The 25,513-nt window shown below is 43.5% G+C and overlaps 1 protein-coding gene across 6 annotated transcripts; it reads left to right on the top strand.

The window, feature by feature from the left end:
• The first annotated feature begins 145 nt into the window (after nucleotides 1-145).
• On the top strand, nucleotides 146-24,695 carry RBM5 (RNA binding motif protein 5). 6 transcript variants are annotated; one of them, XM_033424411.2, is made up of 26 exons: nucleotides 146-282; nucleotides 1,624-1,693; nucleotides 3,844-4,009; nucleotides 4,795-4,950; nucleotides 8,679-8,748; nucleotides 9,238-9,311; nucleotides 11,765-11,848; nucleotides 12,731-12,791; nucleotides 13,260-13,325; nucleotides 14,181-14,341; nucleotides 14,790-14,887; nucleotides 15,492-15,579; nucleotides 15,731-15,808; nucleotides 15,892-15,964; nucleotides 16,638-16,723; nucleotides 17,112-17,190; nucleotides 17,403-17,494; nucleotides 19,147-19,308; nucleotides 20,149-20,298; nucleotides 20,381-20,452; nucleotides 21,030-21,209; nucleotides 21,751-21,825; nucleotides 22,845-22,942; nucleotides 23,020-23,149; nucleotides 23,541-23,630; nucleotides 24,013-24,201. In XM_033424411.2, the coding sequence occupies exons 2-25, from the start codon at nucleotides 1,677-1,679 to the stop codon at nucleotides 23,595-23,597; spliced, it is 2,373 nt and encodes a 790-aa protein (XP_033280302.1). In that variant the 5' UTR covers nucleotides 146-282; nucleotides 1,624-1,676; the 3' UTR covers nucleotides 23,598-23,630; nucleotides 24,013-24,201. The 6 variants fall into 6 exon arrangements, with proteins under 6 accessions (XP_033280302.1, XP_033280301.1, XP_033280306.1 ...); XM_004267823.4 differs by lacking the exon at nucleotides 23,541-23,630 and having other exon boundaries at nucleotides 147-282; nucleotides 24,013-24,695; XM_033424410.2 differs by lacking the exons at nucleotides 23,541-23,630; nucleotides 24,013-24,201 and having other exon boundaries at nucleotides 23,020-23,534.
• The last annotated feature ends 818 nt before the right edge of the window (nucleotides 24,696-25,513 follow it).

Genomic DNA, 25,513 nt, shown 5'->3' with positions numbered 1-25,513 from the left:
TGGGTTTTGAAGAAAGGGAAATACGCAGGAAATTGACACAGGGCGTAGTTAAGTGACAGGTTGCCCCAGCGACCACACTCCCCAGCAGCCCTCGCGCAGCCAGACCCCTTCGCGGATTGGACACCTCCATAGGAAGCGTGTGGCGGGGGGAGGGGAATAGGCGCGAGGTACTGTGGGTAGGAGACGGCCGTCGACGGAGGCGCCATTTTGTGAGGCGGCCGTACCCTGTTGGAATCCCTTGGCGCAAAACCGCTACTGCTGCTGCTTCCGTCCTTCCTGGGGGTGAGTGCGGCGGCCGCCCGTAATGACCCGCGGTTCCTTCTGTTGCAGCAGGCCTTGTAGAGCCTCCCTGTCAGCCGCGGGCGGCGGTCGATCAGCTCCAGCCGGATCTCTGGAAGGGCTACCGGAGGCATTGGAGAGCCGCGCCCCTCCTCGCCGCTAGCGCTGTCAGCTTTCAGAGAGCGTTCTCCCGCCCAGCCCGAGGCCCGCTTCTTTCGGGCTCTGAGTGTGCCCCTGTCGGGACGTGTTTCCGACTACCCAGCCCAGCTCAGCATGAAGCCGTCGTTTGTCCCTCGGGTACTTCTCAGGGGCGCCCTGACAGTCTCCAGCCGCCATCGCCCCGCAGCTTGACCTGAATCAGCCCTCTCCGGAAAGCTGTTCGGTGAAGGCTGATCTGCGGGCTGGGAAACTCTTGGGGGTCGGGAGGCGGGTGTGCAGGCAGGAAGAGAAAGCCGGACTCCTGAGTTGGTCGCGCAGGCCGTGGCGCCGCCATCTCGGCCGCGACACCCCGCGGAGGTGGGTCCGGGCACTGCCCAGGCGAAGAGGGGAGGCATCAGAGATTCTGCCTAGGGCCTGGTTTCTCCTGGATGGTTCTCTTCCATTTATTAATTCAGCAAATGTTCGTTCAGCGCCTGCCTAGAACAGGCGCCAGGGACTGCTGTAAGTAGTTTCTCGGACCGCGCACGCATCGAACGCAGTCTAGCTCTGTGATGTTTTATCACCGCCGGTGCGCAGCTGAGCCAGGCTGGCCACCTCAAGAACCTGTGATGATCATTGTTACCTAGGAATTAAGTCGTGTGGAGGTTTACCCTTGTTTGAGATAGCTTTGGATCAGCCGTTGCATTTTAAATGGAGTAGATTTTCAATCAACTCAGTATCGGGCTTCTGAAAGGTTTTAAGTTTTTCCTAAGTAATTTTTGAATTTCGTTTCGCTCCTTGTATTAATACATTTTGATTAATGTTTTAACGGTCAACTATCGCAATGGAGTTGCTTTGATTCAGAACACAGGGAGCTGATTGCAGCTGTGCCCTTTTTGCTTTGTAATCCTACAGCAGGAGCAGGGAAGGAACCTTCTGCTCGTATCCTTTTATGGGTTTGTTATTGAATGTGGAATCTAATATTTTTCACTGTGCTTCGCCTTCCTGCTATGCCCACTGTTAACAAAATGTTAGCTTGATTTTAATGTTGACAGTTGGTCCCCACTTCCCTCCCCACCCCCCCAACCTTAGATAATCACTGTTAATGGTTTAATGAAATTCCAATCTCAGTAGTGTTCCAGCTGTGGAACAGTTGACTTACTTGATCTCTCAGACTTGCAGCAACCTATCTCTTTTGTCTCCTAGGAAAAACAAAATTTGAACCGTTTGGAGCAGTGTGCTAGATCTTCAGCAGGACAATGGGTTCAGACAAACGGTAAGTTATTACTGTTACATGCCTTTGATCTCAGCATTTCAATGGGGCCTGAGCTATTTGTTAAAAATTGTTTATCAAACAAATATTTGAGTGTCTGTTTTGTATCCGGCGTTGCTGTGAGCACTTTCATGATACTTGCTCTCACAAGCACACAGTTTAATGAGATAATTAAAATACTGTGTGAACTGTGCTATGGTAAAAGAAGTTGAGGGTGCTGTTAGAACACTTAGGAACATGTGTTTTCTTGGAAACGGCCAGGAAAGCTTCCTGGAGAAAGTATTCTCTAAGGTGAAGCCTGAAGGGTAAGAAAGAATTAGGCAAAGGAGGGCTGGGTGGAATAGTAAGTCATGAGGGTTCCTGGTGTGGATAACAAACAGCCTCTGGAAGAAGCTAGGAGATCATACTGTCTGTCACTTTGCACAGTACCTGGGTTGTAGAAAGCAATCAGTGAATGCCAGTTCTCGTTATTGTCCCCTCCATGACAAGATGATCCAGATTTATAGAGCTGAGAAGCTTTGGACCATGGGTTACATTTTTAAGAAAAAAAGAAGAAGAAAGAAAAACTGCCAAAGAATTAGTAAAGAATTAAGATGAGAGCATTTGACTCCTGTGTCATCTGTGGATTCTCCGACTCAAACCATTTGATTTAAACACACAACCTTTGTTTATACATCCAGCTGCCTCCTTAATATTGAGTCCAGTCCCAGTGATAGATCAAAGTGATGGCGCACTGGGACTCATGAAGTGTTCATGTCACATGATATCATTGTTTTAATGCTTTGTCAGTACTCTGGTTCCAAACAAATTAACATTTACCGTTTTGGGGTCTCTCATCTACGTACTTAACATTTCAAAATAGTCCTAGGCTACTTGTTTCATTTGTTTCTTTTTATGAAATTTGTATACTCTAAATGAGGCCCTTATAAGCCTTCTCTTTGTCTTGTCCTTACATAGTAGTTTTATGAACCTGGTAAACAATTTATGAAAGAACTATTTATATCTGTGGTCAAATGGGTTTAAGCCTTTTGTTATTAGGTTTTCCTGTGAGGCCCAGTGCTGCTCAGTAATCAAAAATAAATCAGGGGCTTCCCTGGTGGTGCAGCGGTTAGGAGTCTGCCTGCCAATGCAGGGGACACGGGTTCAAGCCCTGGTCCGGGAAGATCCCACACGCTGCAGAGCAACTAGCCCCATGTACAGCTGCTGAGCCTGTGCTCTAGAGCCCGTGAGCCACAACTACTGAAGCCCATGCACCTGGAGCCCGTGCTCTGCAACAAGATAAGCCACTGCAGTGAAAGGCCCTCGCACCGCAGCAAGAAGTGGCCTCCGCGCACAGCAATGAAGACCCAATGCAGCCAATCAATCAATCAATCAGATGTTATAGGAAATAATGTTCTCTGATGGTGCTAGTTATATCTAACAAATGAACTTGGTTAACTGCCTAATGGGGAAAAAAGACAGGTTATCCAGTTTGTTGGTCCATTTCTTAGTAGTGAGATACCCTTCAGAGTGGATGAGTCAGGACATGTCCTCCTTTGTAATTGAGTGAAATGCTAATACAGTTGACCCCTGAACAACATGGATTTGAATTTTGCAGGTCCACTTATAGGCAGGTTTTCTTCAATAAATACAGTACTACATGATCCGTGGTTGGTTGAATCTGCAGATGCAGAACTGTGTATACCAGAGGGCTAACTGTGGGACTTGAGCATCCATGGGTTTTGGTATCTACAGCAGGTCCTGGAACCAGTCCCTGGCGGGAACAACTATAATTACATTCTTCCCGTCTAGATTGATCACTAAGATCTGAAATCAGGGATGAAAGGAGTGATGTGTAGGCCACAGGCTTGGGAAAATGCAGGATGAACTTGGGCAGCTTGACTCTCTCAAAAATATTAAACCCATACATTTGATAGCTATATTTTTACATTTAGTATGAATTCCTGAAAACTACCTTTGTACTTAGGGATATAGGTGTTTTCCCAGTCATTGTCTTTGTAAATTGGAATTTGGTGATAAATTTTAAGGGATACACTGAACTAGTTGGATGTCTTGTAAACTGAGATGTGGGTTGTGTGTTTTTTCAACCATGTTTTCTAAAGGGACAAAATATGATTTACTGAAGAGTAAATGAAAATTATTTTCCGTGGCAGAGTGAGTAGAACAGAACGCAGTGGAAGATACGGGTCCATCATAGACAGGGATGATCGTGATGAGCGTGAATCCAGAAGCAGGAGGAGGGACTCAGATTACAAAAGATCTAGTGATGATCGGAGGGGTGATAGATATGATGACTACCGAGACTATGACAGTCCAGAGGTGAGTGACCAACAACTGTTTATAGAGTTGTTAGAATTATGAATTATATGCACAGAACCTCCAAGATTCTTGAAATAAGTATACCAAGTGTGGAAATCTCTCAAGAGGAGTATTATATTCAAACTCTTTATTATTCTGAAATCTGAGTCGACTATAACCCTCAAAGACAGACTGTGCCCTGTAGTCATAGAAATACTGGCCAGGGTTTACTTAGGGCTCACTATGCTCCAGGCACTCTTTTGAGCACTTGACTTACATGAACTCATTCAGGTCTCACTATAACCCTATAAGGTAGGTGTTATTCTCATTTTAAAGATGAGACAATTGGGGCATAATTATATACCATCCCTTTGCCTCAGATGGTGTTTCTAAAAGTTGTAGTTTAACATTGTAGCATAGCTTTTTTCACATTTCTTTCCATATGCATTAGCTTTGTTTAGCAGTAATTGTGCAACCAGCATAATTTTGCACTGTTTTTTTTTTTTTTTCTTATGCATATAATCGTCTTATTTTAACAGGTAATAGTGTTTCATTGTGTGTTGTTATACTGTTTGGTGAGTTGTTAAACCATTCTTCCTGAACTAAATGATTGTTGCCAGGTTTGGGGGTCTCTGTTCTTGTTTTTTTTGTTTTATGCTGTTTTAGAAGACACTGCAGTGAACATCATCATGGAGTTCTTGTATTATCTCTATTCCTAAAGATAAATTACAAGTGGAGAGACTGGATCAAAGGGTATAAATAAGTCCAGTGTGATTTGAATTACAATTTTCTTTTTTGTAAATCAGAGAGAACGTGAAAGAAGGAACAGTGACCGATCCGAAGATGGCTACCATTCAGATGGTGACTATGGCGAGCATGACTATAGGCATGACATCAGTGATGAGAGGGAGAGCAAGACCATCATGCTTCGCGGCCTTCCCATCACCATCACAGAGAGCGATGTAAGGGGAACCAACAGGTCTAATGAGCAATCCAATAGGCACAATGAACTTTGAGCTTCTACCATTATTTTCTTGTGTTACTATATCTCGAGCTAATATCTAGTGAAATACATTTCTGTAATTAGGGTGGAGTTCTCTCAACTTGGTTCACAGATAGAATCATTTGTATTTAGGCTTTGAAGCTCAATGTAGAGTTTTCAGAAGAACTACAGGGAGCAGTTCTTATTCCTTCAATAATAGCTATTAGAAGGTAGCCAGTACGTTTTTATTGAATTGGTTACTTACTCAGTGAGGATGTATCTGTAAGAACATTTTATGATTTGGCCATCCTTTGATTTAATGGAAATTATATTATCCATTTGAAACTTCTTAAAAGCCTGTAGAAAAGCCTGGCTTCCCACTTCTCAGACTGGTCAACTACGGCCTTGGTGTACTGGGCACTGCCTGATTTCCAGTGGTATCTCTGACCCTCATGCATTCCTTCCAGCCACATCCACCACTTGCTTCTGCTGCAGGCCACTTTGGACATGTCCACTGTTCTACCAGTGTGCCTTTTTTTTCTTCTTGAAGCCCTCTTCCCTTCCCTTCTTCCTTCCCTTCTTCCTTCCCTTCTTCCTTCCCTTCTTCCTTTTCTTCCTTCCTCCCTCCCTTCCTCCCTCCCTCCCTCCCTTCCTCCCTTCCTTTTCTTCCTTCCTCCCTCCCTCCCTTCCTTCCTCTTTCTCTCTCCCCTCCCTCTCCCCCTCTGTCTCTCTCTCTCCCTCCCTCCCTTCCTTCCATCTTTCATTTGGGAGGGCAGCTCTGTGCGGCATGCAGGACTTTAGTTCCCCAACCAGGGATCGAATCCATGCTCCCTAAGTGGAAACACGGAGTCTTAACCACTGAACCGCCAGGGAAGTCCCTGAAGCCTTTCTTGACCTACCAGGTAGAATTTCTTAAGTGTATCCCCAACCCTTGAATGCAGGAGGCTGCTCAGCCAATGTTGTTTGTGAAATGAATGATGTTTTGAAATACATTTATAAAACATGCATTATGCCAGTATCTATTGTCTTGGAGTATTCAGAGTAATATTCTGACTAATGTTTAGTGAATTTTAGAGCTAAAGATAAGTACTGAGTTCACACAGCCTTGGTCTTCTAAACATTGGAAGTGACAAATGTGAGATGGGATATTAGAATTAATAGTGGGTATTTGTGATCCACAGCACACTTGCTACACTGTGTACTGCTATGCTATAGTGATGCAGAACCATGGATCCTGCCTCATAAAAGCTTAAGGATGAATAGCTAAGGTCAGCAGATAATGAAGACAATGCAGAGTAGAAAGGGGTAGGTGTTGGAAGAGGTCCTGTTGAAAGTGGTTCTGTGGAGTAACTCTGGAGGATTCTTTAAGGGAGCTGAGTTAACTGGTCGAGAGCAAGGAAGAGCTCCAGGGAGGTTTTAGTTGAGTTGATTCTTGGGGGATAGAAATGTTTTGGTCTGGTGGAGAACTGAGGATAAGATGTGGACTGGCCCAAATCAGCTTGGTTTGACTGAAATCAAAAGCTTTTGGCAGGAGAGAAGTGGATGGGAAGGTGCTTTGGGGGCCAGTGATGGAGTCTTTGAAAGCCCAGCTAAGTATAAAAGAAAGCTACTGAGGTTTTTACCTGGTAACAAAAGCTATGTAGGTTAGAATGGTAGGGGGTGGAAAGAAGGCAGAGCTGAGCTCAGCAGCAGCCATGAGCATGTGGAGTAGGGGATACAAGAAATCTTGCAGGAGTCAGTTGAGGAAAGTTTACTTGTTGATCATACTGTTCCCTTGAGTCTTTTAGGCCTGCGGCCCTGGGAGCATGCAGAAGAAGTGGGTGGCATGGGGAGAGCAATGCCTTAGCTGATTCTGGGGGCACTCCCTTCTGGTAATGAAACAAGATTGAAATGCTTATTTATTTCAGGCTTCTCAGAGAACTAGAAGTGCTTACCTTAAGAAGGCAGGTTTTCAAAGTAGACTTTCTGAGGTTGCCAAATTTTATGCAGTATTTGTAGAAAATTTGCTTATTGAGATCTTTAAAACCTTTTAAAATTATAGTATTTAATCTTCTCCTGAATTTCAGTTTATCACTTTTAGTATTGTCATTTTATTTTAGTCCCCCAGTGACATGTGAACTCTTAGAGTAACAGTCTTTAGTTAATTATGTTACTATGTACGTTACTGTATCACTACTTTTTAGAAGCTGTTTTTAGTTACTCTGGTGACTGATTTTTTACTTACTGTGTTACCAAGCATGAGCTTGAGTCAGGTGGTTGGCTCTGGCTCAGTGTAGTGCTTCTCATACATACTCTTTGTGAAAAAATAGTCGATTTTCCTTATATTTATGGTAGTTGCAGTCTATAAAGGCACTGGGGGTATGGAACCATGCTCTTAGGGGAAATACAAAGTTAGGTTCCTGTGAGCCTCTGGTCACAACATTTACATTAACTAATCAATATATGACCTTGTTTCGTGTGTATTTCTGTTTAGAGGTGCCTTATTTAATATATACTGTTGATTCATTAGCATTGAACTCACAGCCAATAGCACTGTAACTTATGTCTGAATGAAGCTTTTCTAATATATTTTCCCTGTAAGGGACATCACAGCCTTCCTTCTTGCATTAGAAACACTAGACAGCACTTCAGCACTGCACTTGGAGAGCCATTTTAAACAGTGAAATCACCAACAAAAAGTACAAAAATGTGAAAAACTTGGCACTAAACAGACTATGAGTAGGACACTTGTTTACAGTATGAAAGCTGAAACAAGGCAGAGCATCACCTCTGCCGGGAACACATACATCAGGTGACTCAAATTTTTTACTACTCTGCACGTGTCTGCAAATGGCCATGAAAGCACTTACAAGTATTGATTTGGAGTTAACGAATTTTAATGCGTAGGCAAATCCACAAGCGCAGAATCCCCAAATAATGAGGATTGACTGTATATAATCCTGCAGCCTTTACACGTAATTATGGAAAGTGGAGGCCACGAAGAATCTCTGTTTCACAAATTTGGCCCTGGTTTTCTCCCTGGGAGTATCGCTGCCTGGTATGATTGATAAAGAGACTAATGTATTTATTAATGTATTTTGCCTTTTGCAGTAAGGGTTTGATCTGACATCAATAACAAACCTACCAGCCAGAAGTCTTTCTTCAGGCCCAATTAATGTTTCTTTGATTTACTAGGAACCAAAGAACGTTATGAGCTTTGTTAATTTTCACCATTAATGTAAATGTAAGGAAGCTATTTCTTTAAGATATTGTGCAAAAAATATTTATCTTAAGGGAGTTCCTCATTTTTTGGCATTGATACTTGGTTGCGTACTTCAGAAGACAGTGACATATCTTCTGCATTTTTTAAATCTCATCTTTCTTTCTGGTCCTTTAGTACAAAGAACAACAAGATTAGACTAAAGGAGGGAGGCTTGAGGGACAGCATACCATGAGCAAGACTGTATATCACAAAATAAATAATTGTGCTTGAGGAAATTCCCAGTCAGCATATAAAGAATGCCTTCAAAGCTGTTACAGTACATCAGTTTCTATGAGAAGTGTTCCTTCTTTTATTCTATTTTTAGAATAATTACATTTTGATGATAGAAGTTAAAAGCTTGGCTAATTAAGCAGTTAATGTAATCCCTAGTCTTTGACCTCTCTTTAGTGTGGAATAGTTTGTGGCTAAAGCTTTAACTATAAATGTGTAAATCCCTGTCTGTGCAGATTCGAGAAATGATGGAATCCTTTGAAGGCCCTCAGCCTGCGGACGTGAGGCTGATGAAGAGGAAAACAGGTGAGAGCTTGCTTAGTTCCTGCTGTTCTGGTTCTCTTCCCCATTCCCACCTCAGTCCCTAAAGAACATCCTGATATCCCCAGTCTTCAAGCACATGAATTCAGAATGAAAGGTTTGCCATGGCTAAGGAATGTGACTGTTTGAAAACGATGTTAGAAAGCATCTGAGGACCTTTTTAAAAACTTTGTTTTTAGGGGCTTTTTTTTCCCTTCGGTAAGTAGTGATTTATAAACTCCTTGTTTGACTGTTTGTAGTCGGTTGCATGGTTACTTTTTAAGCGTGGAATCAAATCGAGTGGCATTTAGTTCAGGCGGCTTGGTTCCTTGCCATGGCAAAGTATCAAGAAGATCCCCAAGTCAAGTCACATTTGTAAAGCTGCTTCCCAATTGGCTTTGTCACGCAGTGTTGAAGCAGTGGGAGAGAGATTCACCTGTTATAAAGGAACTGACTAACACGAGTATCCCGTCTATATCTGAATGCTGTCTCTAGGTGTAAGCCGTGGTTTCGCCTTCGTGGAGTTTTATCACTTGCAAGATGCTACCAGCTGGATGGAAGCCAATCAGGTTGCTTCACTCACCAAGTCTAGATATTCATGAAAATGGAACAAGTCTGTACAATTAAAAAAAAAAGGTTGAAGGAGTGGTTTGTTCCAAAGGAGTGACTTTAAAAAAAGAAAAGCTTTGTATATATTAAAATTGCTGTTACTAGAATAATACAGTACCAAGCACTACGTTGCAGAATTTGCTCTGCCTTTAAACATGGCTACCTGGCAGGGCCTTGTTAACCACTGAATATTTGTCTGGTAGTTATCAAGACATCTTTAATATTCCCCTTTTCCTTACCTGATTATATTTCTATTATGTCCATTGAGAGTAATCTTAGATTATCCAACTCTCGATTTGACAGTGAAGAGAATATAATTGAAGTCTGCTACAGGCATTTTGTAAGTAATTTTTTATTTTGCTTGGAGACTGCAAGCCTCCTGGAGGCGTAACTGCTCAGTGGGTCTTCAAGGACTATATAAGGACCTAGTGGAATTTCTGAACAATAAGTCTGATGAGATTAGCCTGGGAGCTGGTGTCCTGCTGCTGTCTGATCTAGTTAGAGTGGCATTAACATTCTAATCTCCCTGAGAATGCCTTTTATAGTCTGTTCAAAGCAAATCATTGATGATTCTTTAAAAAGCATTAACTGAAGTGTTCTACAGTTTGTCAAGATAATGTTCAGTGCTTGGCACTTAAATAACGTTTTTTGCCAGAACTCCAAAGCAAAGTATTGAATGCCTTAACCAAGTGCATTCTGGGAAGTCTGCTTAACTCATTATGTTGCTTCTCTGCAGCATTTTATGATTTGTCACTCATAAATAAGAGTTATATTCTTTGATGATTTATTATCATTTATAACAAGACTCACTAATGAGGGTATCATTTTGATTGACTTGTTAGATTTTTAAGCCTCTCATTTCCTTAACCCAGAGGTGACAGCCTGATCTTAAAATGGTAGATCTTCATTCATTTCATACCATGGACACCATCCTAATAAAACTCAGGACATACACAAGCTTCATGTGAATCTGCTTTCTTTACATGACAGCATTTTTAATATGGTGGATGTATCAGAATGACTTGCTTGGGAGTTTAAAACTCCTAGGAAATTAAAACTTGTAAGACACTTAAAAATCTCCACAATTTTAATGTATACAAAGCTATGTTAATGTGTAATATTTCATTACAGTTCAAATTCACTCCAGAAATAAAAGGCCAGTAGGATTAGGGACTCAGTGATAGTTTGGAGTCTCCCCCAGCACACATCCCTCCTAGTGGGATGATCTGTTGACATATCTGCCAGCTTCTTTATTTTTGCTTCTTTACAACACAGTGAGTGGATGGCCTTCAGCTCTTTCCCTCTTGGCCAGACATGCAGTCTTGTCTTTAGATATTGCAGAGACAACATTCACAGCATGTCTTAACTCTTCCAGGATTTGCAAGAACCAAATTACTCAACAGTATGTATGTTTAGAGGGGTTAGACTCCTTTAAAAAAATTTGGATATCTAACCTCCTACTTAAATCTGTTCTGACAGTGTCAGAACATCCTGCTCCCTTCCCCTCCCCCCCCAAAAAAAAAAGAAAAGATGTGCCTGTTAAATGAAGGCTCTTTGGGGGCAGGTGCTGGGTATACTCTTGGTAGAGTGATTCAGCTCGGAGTTTTTGACCTTTGAAAATTAAGTCCTTTTTAGTCACATGGTTGACTTGAAGGATGAGGTGGTATATGAACATTTACAAACTTTTCCTAACCCCCTGAAGAAACTTCATTGGCCTCCTGGTTACTCATCTTGAAGGAGAGTACCATCTATTTCAGTGAAAAACACATCTGTCACTCAGGACATCACGTGGTTGCACTTGGCAGGAAGAAATCTCATTTAGCTGTTTTACAGTCGATGGCATTCAGACTAGTTCCTCCTGAGAAAATTGTAACCAGATTCCCTTTAAAAATGAGTTCCCCTCCCATTGTCCCCCAAAGGACACATCCTGAAGCAGGAATTTGAGGGAAGGGGAAATGTAAAGGCTTTCACTTTGCATAAGGATGGGGGACTGGGGAAAAAGTGAAGCGAAGCCCAAGGACACCATGCTAAGGGCTAAAGTAGGAGACAACCTCAGAACTGGGAGAGTTGTGTCTTCTGCTTTTTGAAATAGACTGTCACTCTCAGGCAGCCTGTCAATGATGAATGTTAGGACTTCTGTCTCTGCTGGAGACACGGCCTGGTGCATGTCAGCGTTTAGTGTGTGGCAGCTTTCTCAGCACTCCCTGACTCCGTTTACCTTTACTCCGCATCCCATTCTCTTACTGCCTATCTGAAGGATTGGATGGGCAGAGTATAGGTGGCGGTGGTTGGTCCTCCCCGTATGTTGTCCATTTAATTCCAGAGCACTGATTTTTCCGAAGTGTGCTCTGCCCTGGGAAAATGGACACATGTTCCTCACAATGGGAATAACTAATTACTTCTTTTTTTACAGAAAAAGCTGGTGATTCAAGGAAAGCATATTGCAATGCATTATAGCAATCCCAGACCTAAGTTTGAAGATTGGCTTTGTAACAAGGTAAGCATGCGTCCTTCCCAAATAGACAAAACTCTTTTGGGGTTTTGTTGTTTTCTATTTGTTTGTTTGATTGTCCAAACAAGGACATGAGTAAGTACACAATCACCAGCTTTTATCATAAGGTGATTTTTGTACTTTCTGACTTTCTTGGGTCCTCCTGAGTAGGTACTAAAGGACAGAATCCCTCAAACATGAGAGATTTTGTTTAAGATCCTGGTTCTAAGCCCAGTGTTTCAATTAAGATTTTAAGTTTATTTCACTTTATGGTTTCTTGAATTCTAGAGCTCTCAACTTTTGGCAATTTCTCTCTTTTTTTTTTTTCTATTACTGTTTGGCTGCATTGGGTCTTTGTTGCTGTGCATGGGGGCTGTTCTTCATTGCAGTGCACGGGCTTCTCATTGTGGTGCCTTCTCTTGTTGCAGAGCATGGGCTCTAGACGCATGGGCTTCAGTAGTTGTGGCTCACGAGCTCTACAGCGCACGCTCAGTAGTTGTGGCGCACGGGCTTAGTTGCTGATTCTTAACCACTGTACCACCAGGGAAGTCCTTATGGTGCTCTTCTGATATAAGGAAGAACTTTGCCAGTGGCTTGCTATAGGATTTTGGGGTGAACTAAAACTTTTCCCCAGCTTGGTAAAAATGGAATTCTACTTCAGAATACATCAAAATTTGTTTTTCTTGGGAGAATTCACATAGTAAAAGCATTCTAAATTTTTAGGTTAATATCCTTTTATCTTGGATACATGGTATCACTTTCTGCTTTTTTTTTTGGTTGTTCCTCACTGGGACTTGCCCGTGGCCCTCTTGCTCTAACTTACCACATTGTTACTAGTAAGCCCGGCCTACTGTGAGAAATAACTAAGATAAAACTTTTTTTTTCCAGTGCTGCCTTAACAATTTCAGGAAAAGACTAAAATGCTTCCGATGTGGAGCAGACAAGTTTGGTAAGCACAGATTCAGCTGTTTGGGAATATGTATTAAACCCTGACTAATTGGATTGTCTGTGAACCTAAGGAAAAGTACAGGTTGTAGGGCATTTAAACAAGTAACATATATTTTCCTTAAACCTTCTTACCTTAGGTTAGGTAGATCCTGCTGATGATTGTGAGATTACAAATAGTTCTTTTATGTTCCAAAATTAAGTCTGCTCGCCTTGTTTACATTCTGCATCTGCTTTTCTTTAGTATAGAGGTAATGTCAGTCCTCCACTGGCCCAATTTTTGCATTCCCCATTTAAAATTCATGTCAAAATTAATGAGGTTTTACTATAGCCACAAATGGTTAAAAAAGAAAAAACAACTGCTACATTTACTTAAAATTAAAACTTCGGTATTTCAATGTATTTTTTATATTGGTTTGTTGTTTGTTTGTCTTCAGTTAGTGATTCTTCCTCTTTCTTTCCTTTCTTGTAGACTCTGAACAGGAAGTGCCCCCTGGAACCACAGAATCAGTTCAGTCTGTGGATTACTACTGTGATAGTAAGTTCAAATGTAATCTCTTGGCCTTTATGTTGGAAATTAACCTCCATTTGATGTTTTTGTTCTCCTACCCTTTTTTATTTTATTTATTTATTTTGCATTTATTTTATTTATTTATTTTTGGCTGGCGCTGGGTCTTCGTTGCTGCGCACGGGCTTTCTCTAGTTGCGGTGAGCGGGCTTCTCATTGCGGTGGCCTCTCCTGCTGCACAACATGGGCTCTAGGCATGCAGGCTTCAGTAGTTTGGGCATGCAGGCTCAGCAGTTGTGGCTCGTGGGCTCTAGAGTGGAGGCTCAGTAGTTGTGGTGCACGGGCTTAGTTGCTCCGCAGCATGTGGGATCTTCCCGGACCAGGGCTCGAACCCGTGTGCCCTGCATTGGCAGACGGATTCTTAACCACTGCACCACCAGGGAAGTCCCATCCTGCCGTTTGTTTTGTTTTGTTTTTTTCATCCTGCCGTTTTTTAATGAGCAGTAGCTTCAGGTTGCCTCATAAAAGATGGGTTTTTAGAATCTTCTCCATGTCAAAGTGTGAAAGATATGCAGTCAACTCTTGAACAACATGGGTTTAACGAACAATGTGCGTTTTTTCAATGAATGCTATAGTAGTACAGTATCCTCTGGTTGAATCTGGGGTTGTGGAACTACCAGTACAGAGGGCTGACTATAAAGTTATATACAGATTTTTGACTGCGTGGCTGGGATGGGGGTGGGGTCAGCACCCCTCATCCCCCTGCATTCAAGGGTCAAATATGCTAGAAACCTCCCAAAATGGATTTGTTTGTACTTGAACCTGCCTTGAAAAGCATTGGTTGTGGGAATGCATGTATCTGTCATCTGTCTCATTCACCTGCAGCAATCATACTTCGAAACATAGCTCCACACACTGTGGTGGATTCCATCATGACAGCGCTGTCTCCCTACGCATCCTTAGCTGTCAATAACATTCGCCTCATAAAAGACAAACAGACCCAGCAGAACAGAGGCTTCGCGTTTGTGCAGCTGTCTTCTGCAATGGTGAGATGTTCATTGAATCTTTCCTTTTAAAAGAAACTGAGATTTAAGAGGCAAATGTGGTTCATCCAATTGTGATACTGTGTGTAAGCCTCCTGGAGCCCAAAGTTCAAGACTTAAGAAATGACAGTTATTACAGTGCTAAATTATAGGCTGATGACTTCAGTAAGTGGTAAAAATACCATATATACCTGTAGATAACTGAAGGTTGAGCCATAGTTTTGTCATTTCATCATGCTTTGTTTTAGACTGTTTCAGCATTTACTCTTTTAATAATACGGGATACCTTCATGTCCTGGAGGAAAGAGGGCTAATTTTTTTCTCATGATTTCATATCCGCAAATAAGAATGAATTGCTATTCTTTTTTTAATATTTCTTTGACTGGGCTAGGTAGTAGCGAGAGATTTTCAGTTACGTGACAAAATTGTTTTTCTTCACATTCTCCTTCAGGACGCTTCTCAGCTGCTTCAGATACTACAGAGTCTCCATCCTCCTTTGAAAATTGATGGCAAAACTATTGGGGTTGATTTTGCAAAAAGTGCCAGAAAGTGAGTGGCTTCATTGTCCTTACTTCAGACCGCTGCATCTGCGTGCTTGTCCAGGGATGCTTTGCTAACTGCACTCAAAGCCCATGTTCTCTACACTGAGACACTATCCTTCCTGGTTGGCTGGGAAGGATACAGTTGTCTTCTTAGAGCTTATTCCCTCCTGTCTCAATAACCAGTTGCCAGAAAACTTCAGAGCAGGACAAAGAGAGACATGGCAGATGGGTTGAGAATAAGTGCTATGCAAACTGCTTCAAGATGGTGCAAACCCATCTGGATATAATTCTTTACTTCCAGAACAACATGCAGTTTCATGTATATAGAGCTTCATTCTAGCGACGTAAATTTCCCCTTTCTGGTGTCATTGCTCATCCAGCAGACACCTTATTAGATGGAAGGGTACAAAGGAGAATAGAAATACTACAGGGACACTTGCCCACTTAGGGCTTTGCCCATGGGAACCCTTCCTCATCTGAAATGTGGCCTTGTTGGCATTAGAGACCTTCCAACAAAGGCTGGAGTGAATTGCTGTTTTCTGGGTAGTGTGGCATTAGTGATTGGAAGCATACTGAGATAGAATCACATGATTGGATCATTGTGGTTTCAGAGACTTGGTCCTCCCAGATGGTAACCGGGTCAGTGCTTTCTCCGTGGCTAGTACAGCCATTGCTGCCGCTCAGTGGTCTTCCACCCAGGTAAGATGGAGGATCTTTTTGCTCAGTGTAGTGTGGTGGCGTTGCCCGGATTCACAGAAGTAACCTCTCCAGCGGTGCTTGCCTTAGAAGCTCTCCAAGGACATTTTAAAAACTTGATGTCTGTGTTTCCTCTTCTTTTGATATTTTGTAGTCTCAGAGTGGCGAAGGAGGCAATGTTGACTACAGTTACCTGCAGCCAGGCCAAGATGGCTACGCCCAGTATGCTCAGGTAGGTAGATATGACCAGCATCCAACTTCTGGTCTCCAGAGTGTGTCTGAGAATAGCAGCTTTAATGGTGGACTCTTCTACAGTACTCACAGGATTACCAACAGTTTTATCAGCAACAGGCTGGAGGATTGGAATCTGATGCATCATCTGCATCAGGTAATAAACTTCATATTCCCTTTATTTTTGTTTAAGCAAATACAATTGAGGAGATAGAACTAGATGTTCTCACTAGACCCAAATAAATCTATGAGGGCCATTTCCCTGCAAAACTTGGGGATAGGACACATTCAGCATTGTCACCATGTGCCTAAGGTCCTAGGGGAATATTGGGATTGCTCGTGTACATCAGGAGCTGATAAGAAGCTCTTAGAGACCATGTGATGAGTGTTCATTCTTGGAATTCAGTATTTTCCCTGTCTGTGTTGTTAGGAATCATGGGTGACCATGTAGGTTCAGGTAAGCAGAGATGGTGTGGCCCTGCAGTCTGGTGTCCAGTCATTAATCAGAAGGGTCACTCTAAAAGCTTATGCTTCAGTTGTTGTTCTAGAATTATAAAGGTGTGGCAGTTAAATCTATTCACAACCCCAGAGCAGATATGGAGACTTTCTTCTCTTCCTTCTTCTTAACCATCATACAGAATGTTTGACTTTGTGTGTCACATTCTAGTAGGATTATAAAAATGAAAATATCGTAGGTTCAAGAGTACTTATTGGGAATTAGGTTGTTAAGAACTGACATATACAAAGATGCTAGATTGGGCATTACAGATAAGGATGTTTGGCTTAGAGTTCAGTGCGTTGGCTCTTCTAACTCCTGTGTTTATTATCAGGCACAGCGGTGACCACCACCTCAGCGGCTGTAGTATCTCAGAGTCCCCAGCTATATAATCAGACCTCCAATCCACCCGGCTCTCCGGTAATCCTGTCATTTTAGATACAGAACTGGTGACTGTTGGGGAAGCTTTGTGTTGCCATACTAGTATTGTCTTTGCCTGCTGTATGAGCTAGGATTGAATAATACACACACATTCCAGTCTCACTTCTCTGTCAAATATTATTAGATAATAAAATAATTTTGTGTATGTATTTTAAGTGCAAGATTCCAAACGGTGTATTTATACTATGCATGTTTCGACTTGACCTTTAGGAAGAAAGTTGTCAACATGTGTTTTGATCAAGGATTGCCTTAGATCGTTGCTACAGTGGGTCTGTCAGGGGGCCCTTCCTGCTGGATGATTGCAGTGATTTAGTTCTCTTGAGAGACTTTACAGTTGAAATTATATTGAAGCTGCTGTTCTTTCCAGACTGAGGAAGCACAGCCTAGCACTAGTACACAGGCCCCAGCCGCTTCCCCCACTGGTGTAGTTCCTGGTACCAAATATGGTAAGCCAAACCTCATGGGGCTGTTGATAGTTGGAAGGTCCTAGTTGTTGTCTGTGTTTAATAAGAGTTCCTCTCCCTTTGTGGGTGTCAGAGGGACACTTGGGGATGTGAGAGAAGACCATTAAGGCCTGCTGCATCTCAGTGGCTTAGAATTTAAAGTAAAGCCAGTTTCTTACCTGGAATGACTGTATGCTGGATTTTGTTTTTTGCAGCAGTGCCTGACACGTCCACTTACCAGTATGATGAATCTTCAGGATATTACTATGATCCGACAACAGGGCTGTACTATGACCCCAACTCGCAGGTAATTTAAGGGTTAAAATGCATGTTTTGAGGTATAATGTACATACGGAAAAATGCATGAAACTGACGTACCGTTCTTGCAGTTCTTTGAATGTTTGCATGTATATGCGTTCATACATACACCAGCACTGAGATAAGAACGAGAGCATTCCTAGCACACTGGACATTCTCTGGTGCCTGTTGCTGTTCGGTCAGTAACCCCACCCGTAGCCACTATTCTTACTCCTAAACCATGGATTATTTTGTCAAGTTAAAATTTATAGGTGACTGTTAACCTTCATGTAAAGACCTAGATAAAAATTTTAATTGTGATTTTTTTTGTTACTATATATTCTTTTTTTTAATTGAGATAAAATTCACAAAACATAAAATTCACCATTTTAACCATTTAGAGTGTTCAGTTCAGTGGTATATTCACAGTGTTGTGCAGCCATCATCACTATCTAATTATAGAACCTTTTCATCAACCTGAAAAGAAACCCTATACCCTATATATTAAGCAGTCACTTCCTAATCCCGTCCCACCCCAGCAAATGCTGTCTGCTTTCTGTCTCTATGGATTTGCCTATTCTAGACATTTTGTGTAAATGGAATCAGATATGTGACCTTTTGTGTCTGGCTTTTATTTAGCAACCCTTTGTATTTTTGAGAATAGAAATTAGCAGATGTGTGGAGTGATATTTTATTTTTGGTAGTGTGTATAACTTTTAAAGAGGAAAAGCAACATTAACACTCCAAAAATAAACAGCTATTTATGACCAGGAGCTGTATGTATATATAGAACAGTAAAAATAAGTGCTTTTAACAGGAACTTGGCATTGAGAGCTTGTGGTTTCTGAGAGTCAGGTGTGAAGCTGTGTGGGACCTGCCAGGGAGGCTGAGCCTGTGCATGGTTCTTCCACTGCTCTTGCTTGTGAAGTCTGACCTTTCCCAGGCCATTCTTCTTGGCGGCCATAGAAGTTGTGGCTCCTGTGCCTGACCCGCACCACCTTCCCTGGAAGAGATACAACAGGCAGTCTCTCCTGGGTCCCTGTTGAGCAGGTAGAGTGAGTGATTGAAGAATAGAGAAGAGGAGAGATAACTGCTACCTATTCTCTGTTGTGGTTCTCCCCACAAATTTCAGATCAAGTTCCTTCACATGTCACCTCCTTCCAGGCTCCTGAGCTAGCCTCTTACAAACCTGTTTGGTTGCCTGAATGTCCACAGGCCGTGTTCTGTATGGTTGAACCCAACAATGAGATGTTAACTGGTTGTCATAGAGGACGTATGAGAAAAAGCTCCTCCTGAACCACCTGTTCTGGCCACTTGGTTTGTGTAAATGGTCTGTCTATGGAAAGGAGTCAGACGCGTTTCTCTTAGGGTACCCTCCAGGCCCAGGGATTAAGTTAATAGGAACTAGACTCTTGAAAAGAAACCACACTCTACTTTTACCCAAGAGGTTTCACACCTCTTGGCTGGTTCATCATCCTCACCTACACCAAGGTGTACAGCACCTCTTCTCTACGTAGAAAATATTACTAGTCTGCAACATGCTTTGTTTTTATGTTTAGTTTTTTTGACAAAACAACTTTGATGTGGGTTTTTGACAAAATACTCCTTTAAGTTAATGGTTCAACACAGCAGAAATCTGCATTAATGGTATTTTTTTCCCAGTACTACTACAATTCCTTAACCCAGCAGTACCTGTACTGGGATGGAGAGAAGGAGACTTACGTCCTGGCTGCGGAGTCTAACTCCCACCAGCAGACAGGCCTACCTCCTGCAAAAGAGGGGAAGGAAAAGAAGGAGAAACCCAAGAGCAAAACAGCACAGCAGGTAAGGTCATGACCCAGCCAGCAGACCCATCTTTCTCTCTGGGATATTGGGCTTAATTTTTATGTTTTTTTTTGTGGGGGGCAGGGGGGGCGAGGCATTTATATCTGCTTTATTTGGATTCTTTAAAATGGGGCCACACATTTATATCAAGTTTGTAGAGCATTTTGCAATTTTTTAGTGTTACATATGTTGTCTGTCAGTTGCCTATGTACTTAGGGGAAAAAAATCCTGAAAGACTCAAAGACTTTTTTAATATTTATTTATTTGGCTGCATCGTGTCTTAGTTGCGGTACGCGGGATCTTCATTGCCGCGTGCAGGGTCTTTAGTTGCGGCATGAGGGATCTAGTTCCCTGACCAGGGATAGAACCCGAGCCCCCTGCATTGTGAGCACAGAGTCTTAGCCACTGGACCACCAGGGAAGTCCCTGAGATTTAGGTTGTATAAGGCTGTATGGGGTTTCCTGTGCCTTTCGGCGGTTAGAAGAATTCACTGAAGAGTTCCCTGTGATGGAGCAGCAAGAAGAAAAGAGTCAATAATCAGCCTGCATAGTGCAGGAGCCTGCATGAGTCCCAACTTCAGTCCAGGGAGGAAAAGTCGTTTATACAGGTAACTTCAATGGGAAGCTGATAGAGGCCATCCATAAAAACTATTTATGGAATTTAAAATACATTGACTTTTGAGACCTTTAATGACTTTGGTTGTATGTACCTCATAAAGGTAAGGGCAAAAGGGGTTTTGTTACAGTTTGTTACCATAATGCCTTGTTTTCATGGCATAGGAGACTATTTTCTAAGTTCCTCTACCGAAGTGTATTTTTTGTGATTGTTGTTTGACTTTAGATTGCCAAAGACATGGAACGCTGGGCTAAGAGTTTAAACAAGCAGAAAGAAAATTTTAAAAACAGCTTTCAACCTGTCAATTCTTTGAGGGAAGAAGAAAGGAGAGAATCTGCTGCAGCAGATGCTGGCTTTGCTCTCTTTGAGAAGAAGGTAACAGTAGCAGGAATGGCCTTACTTCATGAGGGGAACTTAGGTAAAATTTGAGGCTTATGGTGTGTTCTCTGTTTCCCAGGGAGCCTTAGCAGAAAGGCAGCAGCTCATCCCCGAATTGGTACGAAATGGAGACGAGGAGAATCCCCTCAAAGTAAGGAAGTACCACCAGTTTAAAGACCATATCTGTGCTTTGTGTCTCACTTTGAAACTCAGCTGCATCGTGGCTAATGTGATTTCTACTTAATTGGTCCCTGTCAGTGCGTATTTGGAGCAGCTTCTGCACATAGAATCCATGTTCAGGGCTTTGCTTTCCCTGTGTGAGAGCTGGAGAGATGGAGCAGGGAATGAAGCCCGAATTCCTGAGCTCAGTTAATTGAGTTTTATTGCATTTGTAAATAGAGAGTTTTAACAGACTGGAAAGAGAAAATTAAGACAAGAAAAAAACGGATTTTATTGGTAGATACTAATGTGGGTAGGCTGTTACTCTGATCTGTTGTATTTGGGGTTTTCAAATATGGTCAGCAGTTTGAGAACAGCCATCCAGGAACTCTTCTTGGGGCCCCAAGAGGGTTGGTGCCAGGAGGCTCTCGAGCCCAGCACTGGAGGACCTGGCTGCTCCACTCAGTACGGGTAATGCGTACTCTCACAGTTTGGATTAGGCATTACTTTTAGCCATTGCTATCTTCCTGTTGTACATTTCCAATGACCCACCCTCCTTTTGTCCCTAGAGGGGTCTGGTTGCTGCTTACAGTGGTGACAGTGACAATGAAGAGGAGCTGGTGGAGAGACTTGAGAGTGAAGAAGAAAAGCTGGCCGACTGGAAGAAGATGGCCTGCCTGCTCTGCCGGCGCCAGTTCCCAAACAGAGACGCCCTGGTCAGGCACCAGCAGCTCTCAGACCTACACAAGGTGGCCATGCTTCTCTGAGCTGATCTGAGGCAGGGAGGGGAGGCAGCAAGATGCTGTGAGTGCCCTGACGGTAGTGAAGTTTCAGTAAATACCTGTATTAAATGATTGCCTTTTAGAAGGCTGCTCCTGATTATAGTATGTTCTAGATTATAGAGTGGAAAGGACCGTGGCAGCTCCATATGCACCGGGCTCTGGCTTTCATGCTGTAGTGTAGTGAATTAGACTTTGACTCTTAGAATATAATAGATACTGTGGCTTCCCTGGTGGCGCAGTGGTTGAGAGTCCACCTGCCGATGCAGGGGGCACGGGTTCGTGCCCCGGTCCGGGAAGATCCCACATGCCGCAGAGCGGCTGGGCCCGTGAGCCATGGCTACTGAGCCTGGGCGTCCGGAGCCTGTGCTCCACAACGGGAGAGGCCACAACAGTGAGAGGCCCGCGTACCGCAAAACAAACAAACAAAAAGAATATAATAGATACTGATAATGTTGTGATATCTCAAATTAGGTGTGAATTCTTACTGTCTGTAAAATCTCTCGTATAGCAAAACATGGACATCTACCGACGATCCAGGCTGAGCGAGCAGGAGCTGGAAGCCTTGGAGCTGAGGGAGAGAGAGGTGAATGGGGGTCAATGTGCCGCTAGAGTGTCTTGGGGTAACTGCCTTTGGCTTTTATTTGTAGCACTTGTTTCAGGTCCCAGGGACAGGGTAGGATTTGCCACATACCTGTCACCTGGCCATTGTGGCTCATGTAGATTGGACCCAACTCTGTGCGCTTTGTGAGCCCTGTACTGACGCTTAATGAGGGTGCTCGAGGCTGCTCACAAGTCCTGAGTGCCAAATACTTGCTGGTGAAGTATGCTGGATTTTAGCAAGGAGAGAGTGAGCTCATTTGGCCTGGCCAGGGAAGCCTTTGTGAACAATGAGAGAAGCTTCAAATGAGGCCCAGGGAACAGCAGGACACAAGATGATTGCAGGTGATGTGGAAGGAAGCAGTGGGCAGGAGAAACTTGTGGGGCCACTAATGGGCAGTCATTTGGTAGTTGACGAGGCAGGTTGAGAGCCAGCTGGGCAGGGTTTTAAATACAAGTAGAGGCCTGTGGGTTAGAGATGAACCAGTGAGCAAGTTACTTGAAATTTCTCACCCCAAGATAGTATCTGTAGTTAGGGCTTTTGCTTTCCTGTTTTTTTCCACTGTTTATGGTGCCGTCTCCCCAGGGACTGTAGAACAGGTCTCTGGAAGTCTCCTTGGCTCTGTCTCCCTGGAGGTGGGCCTGTCCAAATGCTGAGGGGTACAGCAGCTCTGCCCTCCTCTCCCTCGAGGACCTTGGCAAGCTGTGCCCACGCCCAGCAGGCTGGTTGAAGAGCTTGACAAGAGGTGACTCGCTAAATAAAACTGGTTGTTGGAAACATAGTTCTACCCCAGGTTCCACACACAGTTCATCTCTACAAACCTGCCGTTTTGGGTATGACTGAGTGCAGCGAGGGAGACAGGGCATGTGGTATTTGAGAGCACTCTAAAAGGCCAAGCTCCGGATGAAGAAAGCACTTGAGGTGATAATCTTGAAGTGTGGGTGCATGAGACTGCTACAGATTGAAGTCTGAATATCTCTAACCATGTTTGTTTTCTCACATAGATGAAATACCGGGATCGAGCTGCAGAAAGACGGGAGAAGTACGGCATTCCAGAACCTCCAGAACCTAAGCGCAAGAAGCAGTTTGATGCTGGCACTGTGTATGTGTTGTGCACATTTTCCACTTTGTGAGCCGGGGCTCTGGCTTTTTAAGTAACTGTGTGTTTGCCACTGGCAGGAATTACGAGCAGCCCACCAAAGATGGCATTGACCACAGTAACATTGGCAACAAGATGCTGCAGGCCATGGGTTGGCGGGAAGGCTCAGGTTTGGGAAGAAAGTGTCAAGGCATCACAGCCCCCATTGAGGTAAGCAGTGGCTTGCAGGCTTATCCCAGAGATGAGATGCGATTGAAGAACCCAGAGGACCTAGGACCCAGTGGGAGTTGTCTTCTCTGCAGCCCTCCCATATTTCACGCTCCTTTTATGATGTCAGTTGGAAGGAATGGGTGTGGCACCCTACTTGATTTTTCTGGTCTTTTGGTATCTTTGGGTAAAACCTACCTTCTCCTAAGGGCTGTGTCTTTCCATGTCCCTTTGTTATAAACAAACCCTGATTTAATACCAATTCAGACCCGTGTAGCTTAGATTGGATTTTTAGAAAGGTACTGTGCTTTAATTTCTAAGTGATTTTGCTTATGTATAAAACAAATTATAATTTAGTAGGATTTCCATCCATGATAAGAAATCTTTTACTCAGATCTCAGGAGCAGAGGCCCTCAACCACTGGCCTTCTAGACAAAAGCACCGCCAGTGATTGCTCCCTCTCTGACCCGGTAACATAGCTTAGGTCAGACTCTTACTGTTGATTTGTGCAAGTGAGTTCTGCTGACTTCAAGCTGTCCTGCTGTGATCTGTGCCCAAAATTACCAGAGCTTCCCTGGGCTTCAGTGCAATGCTTTGTGCTTTGGGGCCCTTACAATGCTTGCTGAACAGGCATAGGAGTAGGGGAGGGTGTGGTTCTATCTGCCTGTCTCCCTTACCTATTTGATCCCTTCAGTCCTTAAACCTACTCCAGGTCTCCAATATAGAAATCCATATCTTCATTTAAAACTTCCTCTCCCGTCTTCCAGAGGGTGGTCCAGCTCAGTAGGGAGTGGGTTAGATAAGGGAGAGAGGGAGCCGTCCACACCCTACCTGCCAGCTGCTGACAGCAGTTTTATCCCCCCCAGGCTCAAGTCCGGCTAAAAGGAGCTGGCCTAGGAGCCAAAGGCAGCGCATACGGACTGTCTGGTGCAGATTCCTACAAAGATGCTGTCCGGAAGGCCATGTTTGCCCGGTTCACTGAGATGGAGTGAGACTCAGAGAGGATGAGAGAGAGAGAGACAGAGAGAGAGAGAAAGAGAGAGAGAGAGAGATATGACAAGGAGCTCCAGAGAGCACAAGGAGTGCTCCATCTCTTGAATTCACTCTGACCACCTTTCTGTTTAAGGGCATGCCTTGTGCTGTTAATAGTTTTTAGGGCAAACCACTTCATTCTGCAAGGTTCTCCCACTTAAAGGAGTTCCCCTCATATGGATTATCTGGTGAATGGCCTGCCTTCCTGCCAGAGGGCTCGTGAGCTGGCCAAGGGGACAGTGGATCTTTTATACTTCAGTGTACATAGTGTAATTGTAGTGTGTTTTACATGTGTAGCCTATGTTGTGGTCCATCAGCCCCTTGCATTCCTAGGGGGTGTTGAGATGCCCTAGGGTGGTATGTAACACCAAAGCCGCCTCTGTCATTTGTTGTGCTGTCTTTTCTCGGCAAAAGCCTTGTGTATATTTGTATATTACACATTTGTACAGAATTTTGGAAGATTTTCAGTCTAGTTGCCAAATCTGGCTCCTTTACAAAAGAAATACCTTGAAAAATGTGTGTCTGTGTCTCTTTATTCTTGGGGTGATGAAGGAAGTGTGTGAAAATTCATCATGAAAACTCCATCATAACTGAGTCGGCTTTTCCACTTCCTTACTTTGTATAGGCCTAAGTGAGTGCAAGAACTTGGGCTTCTTCACTTTTCACAGACTATATCCTAGACCTGCGGGGGGTAGGCATGTTACTGCTCTGTGAGGAAGAGCCTCCCTGCCTTTGGCCACAATACAGGCGACCTCTGCTGAGGTGGAGGAGCTGAGAGGCCATCTCTCTCCCCCGAAGCACTCTACTTCTCCGCTGTCATCTCAGCTGCTGAGGAGGTAAGGTGGTCAGGGATGTTGCAGGGTTTTCCATTCAGGGTGGTGTCATCCAGTCCTTGTCATCATTTGGCCAGCAACACCATGCTTGACAAGAGCAGGAAGTGTGTCTGAGTCTGAGGCTGTTCCCGGGACCAGATGTGGTGATGGGGTACCTATGCTGCCCATCTAGCTGAATTGAGTGCTTGGGCTCCCTGTTTGGCATTTAGTCAGGGAAGGGGAACTTGTTCTTAAAGTTAGACCTCCATGGCTTTTGTGAATGGTCATATTTTTCTGTTTTCAGGCAGGCCTGGCCCTTATAAAATCAGGATGAAAAATGCTCAGGAGGAGCTTTCAGGGCACGGGCCCTCACCCCAGCTTCCTAGGGGGTGCCTCAGAGAGGTTGAGCCTGGCTTTGCTAGGGAGATGTGGAGGCAAATGCAGAAACCTCAGGCTTGGGCTTCTGTGGGCTAAGGCTTGGGAACCTCACAAATGAGGGCCCAACTGATATGCCCATCTTCCA

Source organism: Orcinus orca, chromosome 10, assembly GCF_937001465.1.
Source record: "Orcinus orca chromosome 10, mOrcOrc1.1, whole genome shotgun sequence".
Classification (NCBI taxonomy): domain Eukaryota; kingdom Metazoa; phylum Chordata; class Mammalia; order Artiodactyla; family Delphinidae; genus Orcinus; species Orcinus orca.
This window is presented reverse-complemented; position numbering and strand designations above follow the sequence as displayed.

What these genes read in the sequence shown, in the direction of transcription:
- RBM5 (XM_033424410.2), top strand. An exon ending in TGTGGATTACTACTGTGATA is followed by an intron (nt 13,326 to 14,180) that starts GTAAGTTCAAAT and finishes ATTCACCTGCAG; the next exon opens with CAATCATACTTCGAAACATA. An exon ending in CAGTTTGATGCTGGCACTGT is followed by an intron (nt 22,943 to 23,019) that starts GTATGTGTTGTG and finishes TGCCACTGGCAG; the next exon opens with GAATTACGAGCAGCCCACCA.